The sequence below is a fragment of the Fundulus heteroclitus genome, chromosome 1, assembly GCF_011125445.2.
Source record: "Fundulus heteroclitus isolate FHET01 chromosome 1, MU-UCD_Fhet_4.1, whole genome shotgun sequence".
NCBI classification, from domain to species: Eukaryota; Metazoa; Chordata; class Actinopteri; order Cyprinodontiformes; family Fundulidae; genus Fundulus; species Fundulus heteroclitus.
The window spans coordinates 26,085,535-26,105,465 of record NC_046361.1 but is presented as its reverse complement, the minus strand read 5'-3'; the positions used below and the strand labels follow the sequence as shown (position 1 = coordinate 26,105,465).

Sequence of the window (19,931 nt, the reverse complement as noted above, 5' to 3'; positions counted from 1 at the left end):
CTAGTAGGCTATTCAACTAATCACTTGAATCGTCTAATTAACTCAAAACACTGCAGGGTTTCCTGAGCCTTGAAAAACACTCAGCTTGGTTCAGTAAACTAAATCACAAGTATGGTAGTAGTTAAGAGACGACATAAGATTCTCACAGTAACTGGTGTACTGACCATGGCATTACTGTCCTTGATTGGCCTGCCAATTCCCCTGACCTGAACCCCATAGAGAATTTGTGGGGTATTGTGAAGAAGAAGCTGAAAGACACCAGACCCAACAATGCAAATGAGCTAAAGGCCGCTATTGAAGCATCCTGGGCATCCATAACACCTCAGCAATGCCACAGGCTGATTGCCTCCATGCCACGCCGCATTGATGCAGTAATCTGTGCAAAAGGATTTCCAACCAGGTACTGAGTGCATTAATGGACATTTTCAAATGTTTGATTTTGCTTTGCTGTTATATATTTTTTTTTTTACTTGGTCTGAGGAAATATTCTAATATTTTGAGATAGGATTTTTGAGTTTTCTTCAGCTGTACGCCATAATCAGCGATATTAAAACAATAAAAGGCTTGCGATATTTCAGTTGATTTGTAATGAATCCAGAATGTATGACATTTTATGTTTTTTAATTGCATTACAGAAAATAAAGAACTTTATCACAATATTCTAATATTCCGAGACAGTCCTGTACACCGTCTTGCACAAAATGATTCACCGTCAAAGTTTTTGTCACGTCACAATCACAAACCGTAACGTATTTATCTTCAAGGTTTTATGTGGGAGACAAAAAACCTGAACAGTTCTCAGTAAGATATATAAGTTTCAAAAGTGGGCCGTGTTTTTGTTTTCACCCTTCTTTACTCTGCTACCGCAAAGTAAAATCCAGTACAACCCATTAGATCCAGAAGTCAATAATTAATAGTGTTTGTGCATTATTTAACAATATCCCAATTGCTAAATATCTCACAGAGAACTGTTTAATTAATCATCTGAAAATGGAAAAAGTATGGCAGTCAGGGTAACCGCAAAGTCTGACTGCAAATCTACCAAGACACGGTCTCCTAAACTGACCGGCTGAGAAAGAACCTCAGAGAAACATCCAGGAGGCCCACTGGAGGAGCTGCAGTGATCTACAGCTCAGGTGGGAGAATCTGCACAACTTTGATTCATCGTCTACAAATCTGCCCTTCCTAAAAGAGCGGCAAGAAGAAAGCCGATGTTGAAGGAAAACCATAAGAAGTAACATCTGCAGTTTTGCACAAACAGTGTATGAGACACAGCAAACACATGGATGAAGGTCGCCTGGTCAGATGAGAGCAGGGATGAACTTCTTGGCCTACATGCAAAACATTCTGTCGGCAAGTCACCCTGAAAACCTCATCCCCACCGGGAGACAGGGAAGACTTTTTTTTCTTTTTTTTCACAAATGCACATGACTTTTTAGAGTTTTTTCATGTTTAAAGCCACGTGTTATGCTATTTCCATTTTAGAAGTGCCTTACTTTCTGTCAGTCCTAATTAAATACAATGAAGTTTCGGGTTGTAACGTTGAAAAACATGAAAAGGCTTTAGGGGTATAAAATGCTTTCGCAGCACGCTGTATACAGTATGCAACCTGCTCTGAAACATATGCTTTCCTTTTGTTTATTTTTTTTCTGTTGCCGTCACCGCTTTCATCTTCCTCCTGTCAGTCCAGTTCCTCTGCCTCGCTCCAATCAAGGAGGACACAAAGACAAAAACAGGAAAAAAAAAAATCGCCTCGCTGTAACTGCGACGCCCTTTTCTCTGTCCAAGCCTTTCCGTATCCTCTCTCCCAAACCATCCCGGTATGAGCCACGTTCTTCTGTTCTTTTTTCTTTACATGTGGTGGATAAACCGTGTTTGTCAGTTCCTGTTTTTTGGATGCCAAAGTATGTTTTCTTTTACAGCAAGGAACTGGCCCACACATATCACGGGAACAAAGAGCCCAGGAAGATAATAAATATCTCCTTTGTCTCCTTTGCCGCCGATGCAAGAAACTGAAGGCATTTTTTCATAATTAGGCTGTAGGTGGAAAAAGTTAAGCGAATAATGAAGTCCTCCATTTTAATATTGGTATTCTGGCACCAGTGTCTTGTCACAGAGATTATATGTGACGCGGGAGAGTGAAGACAAACATGTTTCATTATCTTAGCCACAGTATGACTGTATAACAAAGAGCTACTGCCGTCAGAGAGGGAGAGAGAAAGAGTGTGTGTGTGTGTGTGTTGAGGGAGATGGGATCTGGTTTCAGTAAGTTGGAGTACTTGGGTTTTAACCCCCGCGGATTCTCTGAGAAAACACGCCTGCCAAAGCATTGCATCACACACCCGAGTGAACCACAGCCCAACAATCCTCTCTCCTGCGAGAACCAGTGGGAGTGTGTGTGTGTGTGTGTGTGTGTGTGTGTGTGTGTGTGTGTGTGTGTGTGTGTGTGTGTGACAGCCGTGCAACAATAGTCTACCCACACACATCCCTGCCCAGCTAACTTCAGTCACGTATGAAGTCCACATGAGTTAGGCTCTCAAAGAGCATCCTGTTAGTCACAGTATGCTGACAGCTACAAAGAATGAAGGATAATCGTGAATGCTTCAATATGGCCAGTTTGTGTGACAGATTGTGGGCTTATGTGTGTGTGTGTGTGTGTGTGTGTGTGTGTGTGTGTGTGTGTGTGTGTGTGTGTGTGTGTGTGTGTTTTCGGCTGCTTTGTTCTGCTTTGCTTATTCTCCTGGGCTGACCAGGTTTATCTACAGGAAGTTCGGGCCGACTGGCTCTCATGTGAGCCGTGCTTCCCATGACCGCCTGCCATGCCTGCGCCGGTATATAAGCTGCAGGAAAGAGACTTCGGGGGATGAGACTCAAAGCGCTTCCACTACAGTCAGGCGAACAAATAAACGTGATCGCCCGTATGAGCTGCGTAAAAAGCATGTGAGGGAGCGTACCCTTTCAGAGATGATGAAGACATGACCGCAGTCAGTTCTGCGTTGGATAAATGGGCCTTAATTCCTTTTTTTTTTTTTTTTACCATAGTGGTTTTCCTACTGTTATGGTTGAAAGTCCAAAAAAAAAAAATCCCTCATGGGAGCTTATTCTAGCTTCTGTGGTTTCTTTCACATGAAGGCTTCTACACTTATAGGTCCCGATCCGCACGGATTACACAAACACATGTTGCTGTTTTAAAGGGCGGAAGGTGTTCGCAGGCCCTCCTGATGGATCGCACCTTCTCTCGGCTTTGTCCCGTGTGGGCTGTGGCTGAGTGAGTCTTGGTGTTGTTGTAGAATGAACGGCTTTATTAGGAGTCGGTTCAAACATTTTCCTCAGCAGCTGACACTGGACAGACAGGACATGTGTGTGGGGGGGGCACCATGTGAGTGACCTCATGATTTACCGAAACGAAACCGAAGCTGGAGGCCACAGAAAAGAGGAAGAGGAGGAGCAGGAGGAGGAGGAGGAGGAGGATGAGGAGGAGAGTGAATGCAGAGGTTTTACCTTGTGGATCTCAGGAGCGGGACACACATCCCTGATTGGCTGACAGTTATCCCGCAGCCTGCAGCTGTTTTCACACCATCCACAGAGGTGTCTCTGATCCTCACGGCCCCAGCACTGGGAGCAGTCTGAACTCCCCGCCTCACAGTTGTACACCTCCACTAGAGGGAGACGGGAGGAAGGAGGGGAGCGACAGAGAGCAAAAAAAATTAAATAGTTAGGTGAGGACATTACCTAAGCAATCATATGAAGATTCATTTAAGGGTTTTTTGTATCGCACATCTGTCACTATATACACACAAACAATAATAATAAACAAAGTAGCCTTCGATAACTTCCCTGGAATATCGTAAAACATGATGACAGTGTGCTTTCTCCAAGATGCATGCAAAAAGTATTCACACCCCTAGAAGTTTTTCACATTCTGCCGCAGCAGCAAGCTTCAATGTATTTCTCTGGGATTTGATGTGATGGAGTAACACAAAGTAGAGCAAAGTTGACAAGTGATAGGAAGATTATGCTCTTTTTTCGGACAAACAAAATCTAAAAAAGTGTGGCGGGCATTTGTATTCCGCCACCCTAACGCTGATACTTGTAATAAATAAAATCCTGTGCAAGCAGTTGCTATGCCTATGGTAACTCTGGAAAAGCTGTAGAATAACGCTGCTCAGGTGGACGAATCTGTTATCACTAATAATTACAACTTCAATGTAAAAATGTGGTATAAAAGTCGTGTGTTAAATGTTTGTATGTTTTATTTGGTTTGCATTGCTAGGTGAAAGTTTAGGCCCAGCTGGGGTTGCTTGGTGAGGGACACTGACCGCTAATTGTGATGTAATAATCGGGAGATTTTTTATATTACTTATTGCCAAAAAACAAACAAACAGCTGGATGTTTTTTGGGTTTTTTTTGTGCTTGGACTGTTTCTAGAAGCAGACCCAAATGGAAGTACAAAAATGTAACATAGGTCACCTTTAAGGTTGCAACATTACAAAATGTGGAAAAATTTATTTGTCAATATAAATATAAGCAATGGTAAAATAATAGTTCTCCAGGGTCTTAAAAGCATTTCCTGGAAAAAAAAAATGCAAAAAAAAAAAAAAAAAAATGCTTACAGTGTACTTTTTCAGTGGCAGTAACTGACATGGATGCACGCAGCTCTGGAAGCTAGTTTTTAGAAATTGCAAACATTAGAGCGGTGGTCTAAACTATTTTTAGGCTCATCATGTTTTACAAAAAGCAGTGTCTGGCGGTAATTAAATGTTGCTGCTGATGCTTTGTCTCGTTTCATGCATGACCTACATTTGTAATATATTTAGCATGTAATCAGTCTGAGTCCTTATAGGCTGCTGCAGTGGTACTTTTACTGAAGCGAACTATTGGAGTACTTGTTTGACTCCCGATAAAGCATCTGTTTAGCTCTGTTGACCTTGAGTGTTCAGCTGAAGGTACACTGTTGGACACGTTTTCCTCCACAGCTTACAAGAACCATATGGGCTACATGCTCTAAAACAGCAGAATAAACATTTGGAGGATGATATATTCATGGTTATAAAAATAAACCGGGGGAAAAAAAAAAAAAAGAGTGGATGAGAACAAAGCCGGAGAAAACAGATGATTATGTTCATGTTCCAAAGTGCCTCCCAGCGAGACATCCCATTTGTATTACTGCTTGCACATCTGCACGACTGGCTGTGTGCATATTGGGGCGCATGCATCTGTATGTATGTGATAAAGTGTGTGTCATTTTAAAATTTGATGACTGTGCATGCTGCGACGAGGTGCCTGTTAAGCAGAATGTCTGGCAGTGGGCCAGGGCTGTTGTTCACATGGACTGTGAATGCCACATCTGGGACTGGGACAGGCAAACAACTGGCTTGGAGCTGCTCCGCAAGACAATATGCCAAGTTCAACAACGCAAGCCACCTCTCATCATCTCGCTGTTGTCATGGAGCTCAGATTGTATTTGCGACAATAGGTCTGGACACCGCTTCTAAGAGGCAATGATAACACCTTCAATTGCAGCTCCCCCATGTTCCGTAATTATTATGTGTAATTAGGCGTTAGCGGAATATAACATTATGGTAAATTACTAGTTGTTGGCAAATTATGTGTTGCTATACACAAACTGCTATCATTACAAGTGAAAGGCAGTCTGACACTGTCTATCCTTGTAAGTACTTCTTTATTTTTCGACAGGTTCAATCAAATCCACCCATCTCGTCAAAACTGCATGCTCTGTCGTGTTTTTTTTTTTCTTTTAAAATAAGGAAGAAGAGAATGATTTCAGCATAGCATAGGGCCGTTGTTTGTCATTCTTTTTGCATGTCTGTCTAATCACAGGTTTTATGTCTTACCTTTCATGGGCTGAGGGCTGTCAAGGAATATATCCTCCCTCTCACTGCTGAAAACTCCTGCTCTCCTGAGGCTGAGGTGGTAAATCTGACTCCTCTGATTGGTGAACAACTAAATGAGCAAAGAGGAAGATAACATAATCAAAACAGGCTGTGCTTGGCATCCGTATTACATCTGTGCTGCTTCTTCTTAATGTTGCCCCACATACAGTGCAGGCCTCATTATTGGCACCCGTGGTAAATATGTCTCAAAGCCTTTGAAATAAATTCATCTTCTATTGTAGTAAATCTCACATTGAATATTTTTTTTTAAATATCAAGTCTAAGGTCTTGTTTACACGACAACGATTCTTTGGAAACTGGATTTATTTTTATGGTTCTGTTAACACATTTACATGATGACGTTCTAGTTACGATGTCCGTTACACGGCAACAGTAGGAGAGAAAGTGATGTAATTCCCACGCCGCGCCACTAGTTGGCGAGATGAGATGCGCATGCGTACAAGAACGTTCTGTCTAAAAACCGCCAAAATGAATTAGAGAATAAAGCTTTCCTTTAGACAGACAACGAGGTTCAGCTGTTGCTTAAGGTGACCTTGAACTATAAAACCACTAGATTTGGTTATATTCAGAAAAGTCAGCAGCACAAAGAGTACTCCGATAACCCCCATTGTTGATAATTTCTTCTTCTGATGTTTTTAAAATTGAGGGCAGCTGTTATGGTGTGAGCGTGTGCATTTATTTCTACTGATTTCCGTTATACTGCCCATGAGCTAGGAATTCCTGGTAAGAAATATAAAAAATGTTCCCGCTTACACGACAACGCAGACCGGGACGTTAGAACATGTCATTGAAAACAATCGCCGTTGTCGTGTAGATGAACTGTACAAACCCATCTTATTTTTTAAATGAAAGAACTAGTTTAGAACTAATAAAACAGATTTTTTGATTTATACTTTTTCAAACCCTGAACAGAGTTTCTAAGCCGTGGAAAGACGCGTATTTATCTCGCCACCGGGAAAATAATACTAAACAGTTACAGAACTGCAACTCGCATCTTGGGGGTCATAGAGTCTTCACAACAACCATTTGATACAAAGCCTTTTCAGTCCTACTATGAGAGACCTTAACATATGTTTCCTACCCCCTATCTAGAACTGTGAGTTTTGGTTAAATCAGACTAATATTAACTTTTCAACAACAAACACTCCAGGTATGTTTGGTGTGAAACAAAGGATGGAATATGTGGAAAAGCATGCTGACTGTTATTTACGGTAGAGGAACAATGATGCTGTGGGTCTGTTTCTCTTCCAAAGGCCCTGGGAACCTGATGAATGTTTTCAAAAACCAGGATATTTTAAATCAAAATTGGATTCCTCGTGCCGGAAAACTGAAATTAGGTCTTCAGTGGGTCTGTAAACAAACAGGGAATAATCCAGGTGAGAAGAACGGTCAAAGATGAATGGTCCAACCTTGTGAGATCTCATGAAAGGACTGAGGGCAGTCCTATTGGCAAAAGCAGATTATGCAAAATACCAATAGAGATACCAATAGTTGGGCCACCTGATATTTTCTTCATATGCAAATAATAGGCTGGATTTTAGCAATATATTTATTGAAGTAATATGCTAATGCAATTTATTTTAAGATTTTTTACTCATCTTTCCCAGGGTTGCCAGTAAACGCTGTGAAAACCGGTTTCTGGTTTAACTCATAAACAAAGGCTTTAAAGTTGTTACGTTAAAAACAGCTGACAAATCGGCTTCAAACATAACAGGCGGGAGCTCAATGAAGCAGTAGATGTAACAAATCGCCTCACGGGTTATTTCTGGAAGGTTATTGTCCATACTTACTGTCACCCCACTGCACTTGACAGTTGAGTTGTCCAGCCATATGGTGTCATAGCGCCGTTCTGTTCCAAAGTCACACTCCAGCCTCTCCTCCTGTTGCGCAAGACACTTGTTTTAAACAATATGGAGTATTGGAGAACAGAAGCCAACAAAAAAAATGTGATACTCCGGTGTTCTCACGACTTGAAAAGAGTGAACGAATGCACAGAATGTTGATGTCTGGCAACAATTGTCAACGCTGAGAAAGCACCAGGAAAAAAAATGAATATAAAATTAATCCCATATTAACTGAGCCTGCCAGAAAAGACGTTCAGATTTCATATTCATAAACATCTGGACTCCCACACCTCGGCACCTCATCTGGGAGTCAGAATAATGAGTGTGAATTTATTTCTTCACAAAATAAGTGCCCTGAGTTCTCTGGAGCGGGGATATCTGAGACCATGGAGAAGCAGAGACAGGTAAGAGCAGCAGACGATAAGTGCTTAAAGTGGAAGAAGTCATTTGTCTGTGAATCCGGCCAGCTTAAATGGGTCTACTTTGATCGGCCTCTCCAGGACGCTGCTATTTCACCCTGCTTTCTGACACCGGAGACGGCTGATATTTATGGCGTATTGCGCGGTTCTTCTTTTTCTGTGCTACTGTGAAAATTTCCCTGGAAGTCCATCACAGCTAAAATGTAGGAGATGAGAAACTTTGAATTTTTATTTTATTTTTTTCTCCGCGGTAAAAGCGTGGGAATTTAGAAAAAAAAAAAAAAGAGATCCCCGGAGGATCCGAGTATCGGCTGAGTTTGACTGACAGCACATTTCCTGCTCCGCTGACTCGTCCGAGATGAAGACGTTGATCAAACAACGTCAGTCTGTATAAACTTTCATAATGAAGAGTAGCATGAATGGCTATCCTGAGGAAGTGTGCGTGTGTGACTCGATGTCTGTCCCCATAGCAACGCGCCAGGAAGACATCGTGAGAGGCCAGCCGGGGTTACGAGTGTGACCGGCCACGCCTGGCAACCACTCCGCACTGGCATTTTGAGCAGGGCTCAGAGTGGTGTCCTCGTGCTCACTGGTGCAGCGTCAGCTTCTGAAACCCCTCAGTGTGGATTAAACACCAGAACGGGAGTTTAAACCAGTGCTCTGGGAGGACTGCCTGAACAAAAATGAACAAAAGCAAAATTAAGCTCCTGCTGCATGCGCTGCTTCCTCGGGCTGAATGCTTGTGCGCTGTGCTGACGAAGACACGACTCATCGCGGTGAGATACCGGAGGTTGAGCGTGCCCAAACAGCCGAGGAACACCTCATCTCCATCCCTTACGGTGCCTCTCACAAGTCTACACGGGTTTGATGATTTCAAAATGAAACCCAGATAAATCATTGCAAGACTTATTCCACGAATAATGTGACATTTATCGCGTACAATTAAACTGAGAAACGGACAAATTGGTGTAATATAAGAAATATAAGAAGCGCACCAACCTGGTTGCACAAGTGTGCAACCCTCACTGCAAAAAGGCAATTAAAAGGAAGTCACATTTTCTTGAAATTAGTGTATTTGTCCTTGATTTGATCAGGTAAATAAGATGATCTGCCAATGGAATGAGTATTTTTATCCCTAAAATAAGATCATTAGATATATTCACTTGAAATAAGGTGATGGAGATGAGTGGTTCCTATTTTAAGAGCAAAAATCTGATTCCATTGGCAGATCATCTTATTAGCAGGCTTAAATCAAGGGCAAATACACTACTTTGGAGAAGAATTCACTTCCTTTTAGTTCCCTTTTTGCAACCTTTAAACTGACACTTTGCTGATTGAACTTGTGTGTTCAGTCTTCTATGGTAGAAATCTATAAGTATCCCACGTTCCTATACTTGATAATATTTTTACTTCGGTCTTGCAAAAGTTCTCCAATCTGCTACTCCGATCAGGTTATGAGCTCATCTCCTCTTTACGTAATTGTTAAGGTGAAAATTTCAGTCAGATTTAGTTCTTGGTTGCTGGTTTAGGTCTTTCACAACCTTAATTTTCCTCACACGAAGCCATAGTTTTGAAGCTGATCTCTCTTCATCTTCAGATTTCTACCAGGGACCTAAAGTTCTTGGGTTTAAACTTGCTGGTAATCAGAACTCACCAAATTTTAATTCACCAAAAAGTCTTGTTTCATCTATAGAAACACAGACTGAATGTATTATTGATATGCAAAATGTGCATGCATGAATTACAATGTTCTACTAAATATTACATCCAAGCAGTCCTTTGTGACTGTGAAATTCGGACATTTTGATAGTGGGTGTTGCGATGGCAATTGTGGTTCGACATAAAGCGCTGGTCTAAAGTTTATGCTTATTTTGGTTTGAAAAGGCTTTTGCTTATCCCTCACTTTGCTACATTATCCTATTACTCACTAATTTAGCATTCTTTACTATTATTTAAACGTTTAACTTTATGTTTTCTTTCTGTTTTTTCTCTTTACAATAGCTGCATCTGTCACTACATTCGTGCTCGGTACGAGGGATTGCTGCAAAGTCATCGACGCAATGCAAGCGACTGTCCACTGTGGCAACATGTTCAGCCAGGAGGAATGAATGCTGCAAGTCAAAGACTCGATGCAATCTGCTGGGTTTTCTTAGAAAACCTTTCAACCAATCTGTCTGGATGATTCAATAAAATTGACTTCTTAAAGTACCTTGAGACGCCGCGTTATGTGTGAAGAATCCAAGATTGTTGTCATACCTAAAATCAAACCAGCACCTGCCAGAAGTCCTTGTAGCTACGACAGTGTTTCTAACTGCATCTTGCATCTTTTTGTCTCCAGTTATTGGTAACTGCCTTCAGTCTGCCACATTGTATATGAAATGCAGTATTTTGTACCCTTCTACTGACTGATACTGTTGTAAAATTACATCGTTTCGATCTTCTGTAATCTATGGATTTGGCTAATGGATGCATATGAGCGAATGTGAGGAATATCCTTCAAGGAAAACTGAACTCTGTGTTAGGTGTGAACTCAAGAAAAAATATGCTTGAAAGAAGGTTTTAGGTTAGGATTTGAGCACATTTGTGCAATCAGGCTATTGAAGCTTTTAGTTTTTAAAATTCTACATTGGGTTAATTTGTGTTTTTCTTGAAGTATACAGGATATATGTCAAATTATACACTAAGACAAAAGTTTTATAATTATTTATCAAATTTTTTTTATTCTAACAAGCTGACATTTCATCAGTGGAGTGTAAGCTTTTGAGAGACACTGTATTCTCAACAAGTAGAACACCCAGACTGGTTTCAGTCATCCATTGACCCCAATCCCAGAATGCCAACATTCATCTGTTTTTAGCCCAGCTTGAAGCAAACACACCATATGCTACTTTTTTTCACCCCCCCCAATCACTTTCACCACATGCGGTTTTTGGAGACAGTCCAAGTCCAGCTCCTCTGCTGGAGGATATCCGACGTACCTTCTGGATGTTGCTCAGGCTCACGGTGAAGTCTTGGGCCATCCCCGACGGGTATGGGGGAGTCTCAGAGGGAATCAGGCTGGGACAGGAAGCAGCACTCTGCAGTGAGTGGTGAGGGGTTTAAAGGGGAAGGAAGTGACAAACGTACAGGAGTTAAAGAAAACAATGGCTCCCCTCCGCCCCCACCCCCACCAACCCCACCCCAGCACACATCCAGCACCCTAAAAATACCTGTCCTGTTTATCTAGACAAGCAGGAAATGAGAGGGTAAAGTCTCGCTTTGAGGAAAGCAACAATAGCTTCAAATGGAGAGACGATGAGGGATTAGAAAAACAGGCCCACCGGACACTGGGAAGTCCTGGTCAAAGCAGGAAACGGCAACACGCTTCCCGATGACCTCATGACCCGTATTATAAAAAAAAAAAATCATATTTGGGGTTTAAACATAAGCTATAATTTAAATACCTAAAGCAGCTTAAAAAAAAGCACAATCCTTTAGAGCGGATCTGATGGCGATTTACTCCATTTGCTTTAAAGATGTAATCATGCTTTTTACTTCAGCCGTGTTGGACTCATGAGGTATAAAATGAGCCATTAACCACTCGGGGCAATGAAAGGCTTAAGGACAACGGCAGTAGACCTAGAGCTGACCAGGGGAGCTGCAACCCCCCACCCCCACCCCCATGTGACTCAATAAAGGAGTGTGAGTGGGATCGGATCGGCGAAGGGAAAATCTGCAGGGCCACGCAGGCCATGGGATTTGGCTCAGCAGTGAGACTCTGAAGTCGACACAAATAGTTTGATAGCTGACTTAATCTTGATGCTGTCAGAAAAAAAAACATCTAAAGAAAGGTGGTAATAGTTTCCAACTAAGGCAGGGCTTGTTTTGGGTAACTTTCCCTCTTTTGCACTCATATCTTGTTACAGTTTGATATGCTTTTTAGTTGTTTTAGAGCACTCCTTGCACTCACGGGGTTTATATTACCGAATATATCTATAACGTTTTACGTCGGTGGGCCCCTACTCAGAAAAAGAAATCTATAAAAACAGTTGTTGTTCCTGACAGACATTAAGGCACTGTGAATATACTCTTTTACTCATTTGCAAAAAATCTGGCAGAGAGTGAAACGTTAGAGCAGGTCTGTGCTTTAAAATGCCACATTATCCTGTTATGAGTCTGTAAAAGCAGAAACTCACGAGGTTTTATAGCTGGTTTCAACATTTCCGCACACTGTAGCTGAGACACTGACATCGCAACCTCACAATGATTCACCGCATGGGTGCTCTTGCTTAACCATTGTGGACTCAAGATTGTAAAAATAAAACTTTTTTTATTTTTTTACTGCAGAGTCTGGATTGTGTCGGAGGTTTGGACTCGCAGGATATTGATATCATGAACTCCTCCGGGGGTCTGTCTGGCTGATAGATTGGGGAGAGAATTACTCACTTCAAGCAAGTTCAGCTTTGATTCGTCTTTGCTTGAGAGGCAAAGGTGGCTCTCTTGGTCCCAGTAGCACTTCCACCTCGTGCTCAGGCAGCTCATGCATCTGGAAACAAAGACAGACACAAAAGGATTCAAAACATGTTACTATTCCTTACTTTATTTTTACAAATTAGGCCATGTTACAACAACAAACCTTAACCTATATATTTTTTTTCTAAATAAACTTAATTGAAGTAAGGCAACCTCAACGTTCTTTTGTTTTCCCATTGATACATTCTTCCACCTTCAATGTGGATCTCTGCAGCTCCTCCAGAGCAACCATGGGCCTCTTGACTGCTTTTCCTTGCACTACCTACCCAGGTGCTGGTCAGCCATACTCTTTAAATTTTCAGCTAATGGATTGAACAGTTATCCATAAGATGCCTGGAATAACATTTTATAACTTCACCCTACTTTAAACCTCTGTCCTGATGTGTTCCACAATGTGTTGAGGGTTTCAAAGTAAAGGAGGCTGGCTACAAATTTCATTTGGAGAACATTTTCAAAAACATGTATCATGTCCTTCCACTTTCCAGTAATGTTTTGTCTAAAATCTGAATTTAATACATTACATATTTTCTAAGGGAAAATATCATTCAGTCTGGTCTTTTTTCACCCCCCATGTCATTTCCCTGAGATTGTTCCCATGTAGAAGTTGAGAACGAAGCCCACTCTGACTCATTTTGGAGTGCAAAACAAAAAGGGGAGGCTGGACTGATTACAGGCATCAAAGCAAGGCTTTAATAAAAGGAAGTAATGATTAGTCACAGTAGCAGACACGCTCATTCCACAGTCACGGCTCCGCCGGCGGAGAGGTCAGGGTGGGCCAAATCGGCTGAGATCAAACTCTCTCGCTGCTAAACGATGATGCATGAGCATGCATGCCGTCTCATGTGTTTATGTTTCTGCGAAATCGGGCGCGGGGTTTTACGGTACCGACAAGGAGCTACTTCACCAAGAACATCTGCTAGATTATGCTTACTGGCTCATCTGATATGTGAACAGCATGTATAAAGGTTAGACGTGCAGTTCAGATGATAAAAACGGAGATCCTACCTATTTTGACATTTTTCATGTGAAAGTGTATATTTTTTCCCCAGACTCAGATTTCTAGTTTTCAGTCCATAGCAGCCATTTTTTTTGAAGCATCAATTTAAAGTTTGCAGGCAAACGGATGGAAGGTTGATATTTAAGACCAGGGGTGTCAAACATACGGCCCGCGGGCCGGACCCGGCCCGCCGAAGAATTTAGTCCGGCCCTGTGGCTAAATGCATTATCATTATAAAAAAAAATGTATATATATTTTTATTTTTTATTTTATTTATTAATTTTTCATTTATCAATTTTGTTGAAATTGCACATACTTTTCTTAAAAACGCTGAGGTTATTCATGATATATTGTGTAAAATTAATTTAATATAAAAATCAACAACAAGTCCACATTTATTAGTTCTATTTAATCTTTCAATGAGTTCACACGTGTGGCCCTCTTGAGATCAGATTAAGCTGTATGCGGCCCCTCAACCAAAATGAGTTTGACACCCCTGTTTTAGACAAAAATTTAGATTATGGAATAAACAACGGGAAATTAAATTGCTTCTATACTCATGCGGACCCGGACAACATCTAAATCAACTTCCGTATTTTTTTTCAGGCTGAGTTGTAACTCAGATATGAATCCGACAATGTGACTTCCAGATAAACCACCTAAATATACCAGCCCTCTGTAGGTGCGTCAGGGGAGTCTGCATCTTTGAGTTTGAGTAGCCTCTGGGTAGAGACAGATGTCCCACACCGGGGAGGATGGTGCCTCCAGTGATAGCAACACTCCGAGGGGGTCTCTAGATTAGACAGCGGCGGGTGTAAGAGGATGTGTAACTGTGTGCGTGTTGTGATTAGAAGCAGACGGACCCCTCCGGGCTGTTATCAGCTGCAGCCTCTCCCGTTTCTCCTGACTCCCTTGCTGTCCTACTAAAACACCTAAAAAAAAAACTCACAACCCACCCACCCACCAGCATATACATACAGACTGTTTGCATACACCCACACTTTCTCCGCTTGACCGAACGCTGACAGCAAATACCCGGCGAAACGGCTCACCCCTGGTCATAATGACCCCTCACGTACACACTCACGCTAAACACACAGCCGGGCTCCCACTTTCAGGGTCCCTCAGTGGACACAGCGGTTAAACACACATGCTCAATCACACCTCTGTCAGAGAGAAATACGTCCAGGAGAAAGGATCACTTTCAGGGAGCGGAGCGCAAGTTAACCAACACAGACAAATGAGCAAAGAGAGGTGGAGGGGGGGACGAGAATTGAGACATGGAAAAGGCTAAATGAAAAGCAAGTACAGGATGAAAACAAAAAGAGAGTAAAGGTTTGTGGCAGAGGGAGGACGAAGAGTGTGAAGCGACTGTTTGATGTTTGTCCTGCAGGGCGACGCAGGAATGCCGTGGTCTGCTTGTCATTAACACTTTGCCCGGTGACCACTTTAACCGTGTTGAGGGAGAGCTGTATAAACAGCGCTCACTCTCTCAGGCAAACACACACACGCACATGCAAGCTGATTCCGCACCAGTACATGTCATGTATAAACTTTACCGTGTGACTCCAAAACCTGTAAAATATTTGTTTTATCCATTTTCAACACATTTATCCTGATTTATTACAGTTGGAACAGCTAGCAGGCTCGTCCAGCCAAATGCAATGTGTGAAACTTTTCCTCTTTATTGTGCTTATGTTAATTTGCAGGACTCAACAAAAGAAAAAGAAAAAAAAAAGATAATCAACACAATTAACAATATTGGACAACATTAACGTTCAGTCAGTGGAGGCCAAAACATTCTGAATTCCTGGCGCGAGACATGAGAGCCAAACTTTTCCAAATGAATAACCTGTTACCCACAATATGATAGATACATTTTAACAGCAACTGTGTTAAATTTACAACCCTTACACATTGTCTGTGGTTCGGCAAAAAACAGTTTAGTGTGATTTTTTTTTTTTATATCTTTCCCCTATTTTCTTATAAATTCTCTATTATTCATGCAGATAAATACACTTCCGAATATTTCACAATTACTTCTTTGCATGGGTATATCTTAGTATATTTCAATCATATTTAAATAATAATAATAATTTAGTTACAAAGTGAACCTTATGTATATTATGTAGATTCATTATGGATGATACAAAATTGCAAAATTTGATTATTATGACTCATAGAGAATAAGAATCCACAAATCATTCCTTAATAATAAAATTTTAAATTGTTGCTTTTTTCAATTATAAATAATATATAATGTTATGGCTTACATAACGAAGGTGCACACCAAAAAGCTTGGTTGTTCACAGAGTGCTCTGTCCAAACATATCAAGAGAGAGGTGAAAGGAGAGGTGAAAGGAAAAACTACAGCAGAAAAAGGAGTATAAGCTTCGCAAAGACATTTGAATGAAAGGCCAAAAGTACGACAGTCTGGTTTAATGAGCCTATGTCCATGCTTGATTGGCCAGTAAATGTACCTAAACTAAACCCAGTGGTGTTCGCAGACGTCCTAATATGCAAACAATTGTGGAGCTAACTTTTTGTTCGTCGTATTATCGTTCACTCTGACTTTAGAAACTGTTCGCAGAGTGGTTAGCTTCTACTTTATTAGGTTTCGATACCTGTAAGTACGATAACAACGTTAACAAGATATTCATCTACCGTTTATGTCACAGTCCTGGCTCTCACTACACATCCAATCAAAGTCCTCCCCAACAGTAGCAGTCTAGCTCCACAAAACACATTGTTAGTAGCTGTGCTGTTTTTTAATTGCCTTTCTTTTTCTTCTTATGATGTGGTCTTAATATTGTCGGCTCCCACTGCTCAGAAAGAGAGATGCCAGTATTCGTGGTTGTTTCCTGTCAATAGCATTTTGCTGTTTGATCCTAACTTCTTTAATTAGTGGTGTAACTGAGCTTTCTGAGTTCGTTACCGGCACCGCATGAGGTGGAAGGAGACTGGACTCTGAGCTGGGCTTTTGGGTTGCCCCGTTGATCAGCGAGAGTTTTCTTTTTTTCAACACTTCTGTGCAAAACAGTGGGCTGCTTACTGTCCACCCTATGGCAATCCTTGAGGGACATTTAACCAGCATGTATAAGATAAGGAAAACATGTTTCTACACAGCAAATATGAAACAGATTTTTATTTATTCTTTTCAATTCAAAAATAGTGAACATTATATATAAACAATAAGTAACCCACAAAGTTTTCTAAAGAGTCTGGTGACAGAGGGATAAAGGGACCTCTGGAAACACTCAGCACTGTGTTCCAGGCTTCCAGCAGTGTTGCCATGTCAGCTTTTTATAAGCAACTTTGGGCTTGTTCATTTATACTGTTTACAAGTGGCCTCCGTATTACAGTGTGTTGAGTTGCCTGTTGTGCCTGTTTTGGGCTTGTTTGTTTTCATAGAGCTGGTTGTTTGTTTCTCTCGCAAGAACTGGCAACACTCACCCACCATTTCTTTTCATACGCTGCTGCCGCCACTCCTGTGTAAAAGTTAAAATTTAAAAGTTATTTATCCTGAACTAAAACAACCATCCCCTGAAACACGCAGCACTGGGCACATTAGTCATGCGCATGTGCGTGCAGGAGCTTTGTCTGAAGATGTGCGACAGACTGAGTGACAACCATTGGTTAGCGGGTAATTTTTGCTCCCTCAAATTTCCTTATTTATTATCAGTTTAACGGAAGTAAAGCTAATATTTTTGTTTGCGGAATATGAGTTTGTGAAACTAACTTTTTGTTTAGCTGTGCCCACCACTGCCTAATCTAAGATGCACCGTCAAAAAGGAAGAGGAAAGACACCAGACTCAATGCAGCTGAGCTGAAGGTGGCTAATAAAGCAAGCAGGGCTTCTTTAACGCTTCAGCAAAACTACAGGCTGTATGCTACGCCGCACTGATCCAGGAAATGAGCCCACTAGCAAGTATTGAGTTAATCTACTGTCATGTAGGTCAACATTTCTGTATTAAAACATTTTTGTTTTATAATTTTAAGTTTATTTTTTTGATTTTCATGAATCCTGAATTTTTGCTTTTCACAAGGAGCCACCCATAATCGTCATCATCGACAGACATAAACGCTTGAAACGTTTGCGTACTGAAGCTATAATATATGACTTTCACTTTTCACTTTAATAATCTAGTTTACATATCTTTCTCTGACATTCTAATTTATTGAAATGGATAAAAAGCACATTCACGTTTAATGGTCGCAAGTAACAACGGTAGTTGTGCAATTTTGTTATCTAAAAAATTATTATTTTTTGCACTGGAGAAGTTTGTACTCAGCCGAACAGGCAATCCTGTTGTTGATTCACTTTATTCCTAAGAGGAAATGGACTTTATAAACGTGTATAATTTTATTCAAAGTGTTTGGCAAAAAAAAAAAAAAGGTCTAATGTCTTTGGTCCTAAAAGCATTAATGCCCGACATTACTTAAATAAAACATAATAGCCTCAGTTAACATAAAATAGAGGAGGATCTCTGCATTAAAAACTAAGCAAATGCTTCCTCAGAAGAAAAGCGGTTTTTCTTTCTCATCCTTCAAGACTTTGATTTATCTATTAGCAAAGTGAAGGCTCTTTTCATAAAGGACAGCTCTTTTATGTGGTTTCATTGAGTCTAAGTGCATAACAAAACCCACTGTTTAAAAAGAAAAAAAAAAACAGCATGAAGTGAATGAGATCAGATAGAGCCCAGCAGTTCTCCACCTCGACGCGTAATGCTCTTCGTGTGCGAGCGGCACTTTGCTCATTATCACCTCCGTCAAACCACCGTCTAATTTCACACTCCTGGACCCCGGCACATATTGGGTGTAGTCTCGCATGTGTACACCTGCAGCCACTGTGTTCACACCTCGAAACTACTTTCAAAAAGTGAACAAAAGGGGTTGGAACCAAAACGCTTTTTGATCTCTGCGAATCTGTCAAACACAGCCCAAATGCACAGATATGAGACTCTGTGGATCAGATAGAGGCGATCCCAGCGACGCGGTCCGACATGCAGGGAGGACGCCAGCTGGAATGCCTCCACATACAAGGAGAAACGCTGCTTTTGTGACATGCGAGGCAAAGTCCTTCACAAAACAAACAAACACGGGCGTGATCAACCAGACATTCATATCTAATTTTCTTTGGCTTAACATTTACAGAATATTAATCCCACATTTGATCTCGCGCTGAGGACACCTTGAGCAAGCCAAACACACACAATAAGCCCTGGTAGAGGACATGTTGGCTGTGTTTACCCAGCGTGGCCCAAATAGAAAGCATTTGATGAGGAGACTAGGGACATAGAAGAAGAAGAAGAACAAACACAGAGTAGAGGCTTTGCTTTGTCTTTATTGTCCAGCTGTGTGTGCAGATCTGCAACAGCACTGAGGGAAACGCTTGACATCTCGGTTCAGGTTTTCTGTTTAGAGACTGCTACCAGAGCAGTTTGTTGGTGTTTAGTCTCCTTTAGAAAGGATTGTTTTGGGGGATTTACGATAAGCCTCGCCGTCAAAAAATGTGGGGAAATGGAGAGGATATAATCAGGTCAAGTAATTTGATAAAAGTACCAGCAGGGAGAGTAAATAGTCTGTTGGAACTAAATATTTTAATAAATAAAAAGCACAAATTTAACAGGTTAACTTGCCGTATGATTTACATATTTATTCTGATTTTAGACTGTCCGTTCATAAAACAAGACCAGATTGGTGCAGCCCGTTTCTAAGGAACCAATGGTTTTAAATCGGTTTCCTTAGGCTTTCCAGAGTTAAAGATCTTTGCGGATCTTTAACTCATTCCTCTCTAGATGTTGTACCCAACAGGACACTATATACAGTGCTTTGCAAAAGTATTCTAGCCCTTGAACCTTTACATATTTTATCATGTTACAGCCAGGTTAGAGCAGCGCGCTTGCACTCAGAGAAGGATGCAAGTACCCGGTTCGATCCCCAGGGCCTGCACTCTGGGTCCCTGAGCAAGACCCTTAACCCCTGATTGCTCCCCGGGCGCCGCACAGTGGCAGCCCACTGCTCCCCAAGGGTGATGGGTTAAAAGCAGAGAACAAGTTTCGTTGTAATGTATGTTTCAATGTATGTTTCAATGACAATAAAGAAGATATTACTATTACTATTACTACCTACAGTATATATTATCCCGTTTTACTCTAAAAACTCTAAAAATGTCCAAGCATCTTTGAGAAGTCCCCTGATTATAAAATATAGCCAAATTGTGGGTATTTCAATCTTAATGTAT

General features: G+C 41.2%; 1 protein-coding gene across 2 annotated transcripts in view; it reads right to left on the bottom strand.

Annotated features, from left to right (window-relative positions):
• plxnd1 (plexin D1) overlaps positions 1-19,931 on the bottom strand; it is a 116,545-nt gene that overhangs the window by 65,187 nt on the left and 31,427 nt on the right. For both annotated transcript variants that reach the window (XM_012863914.3, XM_012863931.3), the window contains exons 8-12: positions 12,604-12,703; positions 11,157-11,255; positions 7,706-7,795; positions 5,856-5,964; positions 3,502-3,659 (exon numbers count right to left, since the gene is read on the bottom strand). In XM_012863914.3, coding sequence (XP_012719368.2) covers positions 3,502-3,659; positions 5,856-5,964; positions 7,706-7,795; positions 11,157-11,255; positions 12,604-12,703 — 556 coding nt within the window. The remainder of the gene's footprint in view (positions 1-3,501; positions 3,660-5,855; positions 5,965-7,705; positions 7,796-11,156; positions 11,256-12,603; positions 12,704-19,931) is intronic.